We start from the raw sequence: 4,762 nt of genomic DNA, 5'->3' as shown, positions 1-4,762 counted from the left end.
CTATAGGGTGACACTGATGTGCTAATGCTACAAACAAATCTGCTTTCAATAACACAGTTTCTAAGCAGAAATAGTCATTTAAAAATTACAATACATTTCCAGTGTATAAAATATGAAGGCAGTGCAGACTTACCACACAGCTGCAGTGGTTGAAGGTAAACAGGAATAGTTACATGTTTTTTGTGGCTGCCACAAGTAAATACGATAATCTGACTGGTGACCAAATATTCCAGACTTAGTTACTTCAGTGTTTACTACTGCTAGAATGATTTAGTAACAGACAGGTATTGTGGAACGTATACATAATTTACTCTCTCCATAGCAACTGCTCCCTCAGGTACCTTTTTACTAACCAAGTATATAATTCAATTCTGAATTTGCTCAAACTGCATTTTAACACACATCGTTAAGAACGGAAACTGAAGTCAGACACACATCACCAAAAACCATCATACAATATTCTGAAGTCTTGTTGCCAATTACGACAGACAGTACATATATACCAAAGTCCTACAGCCATTTTCTGAACTCTATAACATGCACTACACTAGAGCTTTTTCTCTCACCTCCCCCCACCCTACAAGCAAAGGCAGACTGTATTCATGCTTGATCATGGTCAATAGAAAAGTTGCACAGTTGCATGTTTTAAGATGTTCTACAAACAAGAGCTGGAGAAAAAGGTACACTCACAAAGAAATCTGAAATATAAGTCATAAAAATCAGGCAACATGTTTCATACCAAGGAGGGGCACACCAATATTTGTCAGATGGAAACCAAAGACTCAAAGTACTGAAAAAAAAAACAACTAAGGAGGTAGGTCAACAGAGTTAAATATGTTACTTTAACAAGAGTTCTAGACAGGTCTCAACAGTGAATTTAGAAACATCTATCCATTATGTCACTCTGTTCCATTTTATAATTTGGTAAAAAATGGGACTTCAGACAACCTCTTAAAACATTCTGCTGGATATGAGGTTACGCAACAGGTAGAAGCTCCCATGTCACAAAGCTTTGAAACAGAAAGAGTGCCAAGCGGTCTTAATGAGCTTCTGCTATGTCTCTCCATGTGATAGAAGATGATTTCTCAGGTCTTCCTTTGCAACAAATCTCAACAGACACTTCCTACATTTGTGAGGCAAATCAATGGCATGTCGAAAATCCAAATGGATTCTAAGATCCTCTGTCTGCCCTGTCGAATACTCACAGTATTGGCACAAGAAAATCTCTCTTGAATGATACAACTTTAAGTGATTGCTGTATTCTAGCATACTTGAAAACCCCTTCCCACACTCATCACAGACATATGGATAAAACCGTGTGTGCTCAATTGCTACATGTCTATTAACGTTACTGTGTAGCCGGCTTTTGTAGCCACACAGCTGACAAACAAAAAAGTTCTTCTGTTCATCAAAGTGGATTCTAGTGAACAGCTGGAGTTGGCCCTGCTCATTCTTCCTGATGTTATCGCTTATCTTTATTAATCGATCAGCATGTTCATTCAAGGTATGGCTGTGCAAATCTTCCGGATCACTAGTTTCATGCTCACAGAATTGGCACAAATACTGTTCACCACTGTCATGTTGTTGTAAATGAAGGTACAGCTCACTGATAGTACAGAACTGAAGGTCACACTGTTCACACCAGTAGAGAAAATCATTGAAGTGGACTTCTGCAACGTGCAAATTGAGATCTTCAAGCTCACTTGTCCTGTGATCACAATAACTACAAACAAATCTATCTTGCTTGTGTACTTTTAAATGTTCACTCAGCAGACTATGAGATAAGAACTCTTGTCCGCAAACTTTGCAGGAGTAGTTTATAGGGCATTTATGTTTTAAGATTATGTGGCCCTTCAGATCTGAAAAATATTTGCTGTTAAAATCACACTGTTCACACTTAAACAGGCCACTACTATTTACTCTCAATAAGGGCCATCTCTGCTGGTTAGTTATGCTTAGGTTGTCCTTTATGTCAGACATCTCAAAGCAGCTGTCTGATGTTTCAGTCTGTTCACTGTCCTGCGTTTCTGAGGAAGCATCTTCTTTCTTTGGGCTAGCATTATCAGTGTCTTCCTTCTCATTTGTGCACATTACTTCCCTGTCTAAGCACACAGGTTCCTGACTGGCATTATCCTGTAACTCTCTGCTTTCATCACAAGAAGAAAGTTTATCTGAAAATACAAAAATTACTAAATTAGATTAAGTTAACAGGTGAAATGTGCACTGTTTGCTATTACAGATATTCAAAAAATCAAAATCTTTGAATTGGCTTGTCCACCTCAATTTAGTCATTATTACAAGCAAAATGTATAAACATACAAAGCACGACTAAGCTTCTTTTATTGCATCAGGTTAAAAGACAAAAGACAGAATCTCACAAGTAAGTGAAGTGTGTCTATTCTACAGACTTCTACATCAGACTAAATTATTGAAGTGTCAAATTTCCATTTAAAACTGGGGAATGGGATAACTGCAATCCTACTAGCTTTATTTATGAACAGTGCAACACAACTGAAATACAAAATCAAACCATATTACAAACAACTGAGTATTCAGAAGTAACTTGACTGCTGTGAAAAATCCTCCCTGTGCCCACTCTTACAATTTCAAGGTCAATGTCTATGTGTGTGTGTGTGTGTGTGTGTGTGTGTGTGTGTGTGTGTGTGTGTGTGTGTGTGTTGGGGACCTCCTGTAACTCATGCTGGTGCCCCTTCTCTGGGACAAAAAGCATTCAACCCCAGCAATGCTCTCCACAAACTGTGCCAGCTGCAACATAAGCAAGCAAGTAAAAATATACAGTTCCAAGATTGCTGTATTCTAGAGCTCTTCATGTGTGAAAAATAAAAGTGGAGTAAAGAAACAAATCTAAGGATAAAATTCAGGTAATGTTTAGTCATTACACCACCTGGATGTCAATAAAGAAGAAATGTGGAGAAAGTAAGAGGGAAATCAATTAGAAAGAAAGAGAAGAAAAAACTGGTGAAGAAAAGCCTTCAAATTGTCTGCAAAAATTAGTTCAAATTTCAGTTTTGGTAGAGAAGATGGCTTCCAGTAATAGGAAAAAATAAATGCATTTAGAGGTGTTTAAAACAAATGAAACAATGGATAAATATATAATTTGAAATGACAAGAAGCTTTAAAGACTAGCAGCAGCTTTATGTAGCTACTCAGATGAACTGATGAAACTGCAGCAATCAGATGGATAAATGAAGGAAATACTGCATGATTATGAAGCTTCTCCAGAAGAACAGTTTCAAAAAAAAAAGAAAAAAAAAAAAAAGTATAGCTAGAACATTTCTATAATTTCTATTTCTAAAACAGAGACAACACATAAAAAGTACAGTTGTGTACACTTACCATAAATGTAGATGTTAGAGTGTATTCACTGTTGCAGTCATCACACTTGGGTTATCTGCCTGCAGGTAGCCCTCAGTCGGCCTGAATACCAGAGTCTTGGGAATTCTGCGTCGGATGCAGTCGCCTCTTCCATGACATCAGGTCATCAGTGGTATAAAACATGCAGCCGACGCCATTACATCAGTTTTTCTTGCCCCAGATGTCAGGAGCCCCCATAATAGGAAGCAATTATTTATTTATTTATTTTATTTTACATTTGTTGACCGGGCTAGTCTAGCTGGATATATGTCCATTTTCAGTAGAGGCCCGGGGAGAACAGCTCCACACAAAACATAAATGAACAGACTTGTTAATAAAAACATACAATAAAATAGAAATAAACATCAACTTGTTAATAAAATCAACATACATTCTGGAACTCAAACAGTTAGAGATCATACATCAGTTCGATCAGATTCACAATAATTTCACCTAGTACATAAAAGGATGTGCAATAAATGGTGTGGAACACCTCCAGTAAAAAGTAAATACCATTGCCATAAGATATGGCCAAAAAGAGGATAGGTAGAAAGCATAGAAAAGTCAGGGGGCTGGAGGGAGGGTAACCAGGACTGCAACAGTGAATACACTTGAATATCTACATTTATGATAGGTGTACACAACTGTACTATATTATTCATGTTTCACTGTTGCAGTCATCACACTTGGGTTGATTCCCAAGGGTGGAGGCAGTCAAGAAGTATTAGGGCTGGCTTAGCAGGCCTTGTAAGACTGCTGTGGCAAATCCAGCTCTGGATTTAGAAAAGACAGTAAGTGGTAATGCTTGGTGAAGGTGTGCACAGAACTCCAGGTTGCAGCTTCCAGGATGTCCCTGGTAGGGACTCCCCTGAGAAATGCTGCAGAGGTTGAGGTAGCCCTAGTGGAATGAGTTTTGATCCCGTGTGGGATAGGTTTTCCATGGTGGTTGTAGCAGAAATGGATGCAGTGTGCTATCCATTTGGAAATGGTTTTCTCTGAAATGGCCTTACCCTCTGCCCCTGTAGCAAAGCTGACTAGCAGCTGGTCAGTTTTTCTGAAAGGCCTAGTCCTGTCAAGGTAGAACCTGAGCTGTCTGTGCACGTCCAAGGAGTGCAGGATCCTTTCCACTTTATTCTGAGGATTAGGGGAAAAAGGTTGGTAAATGGAGGGATTAGTTTAAAGTCACACTGGCTACCACCTTGGGCATAAATGACGGGTTAGTCCTGAGGAAATCCCTGTCCGCATGGAAAATAATGAAGGGTTCCACAGCCATAAGAGCCTGTAACTCAGTGATGGCTAGAAGTAAGGCTGTTTTCCAAGAGAGGAATTTTAACTCTGCTGTAGCAGCAGGCTCAAAAGGGGGAAGCGTGAGTTTCTCTAGTACAAT

The 4,762-nt window shown here is 38.9% G+C and overlaps 1 protein-coding gene across 3 annotated transcripts in view; it reads right to left on the bottom strand.

The window, feature by feature from the left end:
• Positions 1-238: 238 nt before the first annotated feature.
• Positions 239-4,762, bottom strand: part of ZNF639 (zinc finger protein 639) — a 413,600-nt gene continuing 409,076 nt past the window's right edge. For all 3 annotated transcript variants that reach the window (XM_044070722.1, XM_044070723.1, XM_044070724.1), the window contains one exon: positions 239-2,171. In XM_044070722.1, coding sequence (XP_043926657.1) covers positions 1,054-2,171 — 1,118 coding nt within the window. In that variant the 3' untranslated portion in view covers positions 239-1,053. The remainder of the gene's footprint in view (positions 2,172-4,762) is intronic.

This window comes from Protopterus annectens, chromosome 4.part1, assembly GCF_019279795.1.
Source record: "Protopterus annectens isolate FY-2018-M chromosome 4.part1, PAN1.0, whole genome shotgun sequence".
Taxonomy (NCBI): Eukaryota; Metazoa; Chordata; order Ceratodontiformes; family Protopteridae; genus Protopterus; species Protopterus annectens.
The sequence above is the reverse complement of the archived record's forward strand: the minus strand, read 5'-3'. Positions and strand labels throughout refer to the sequence as shown.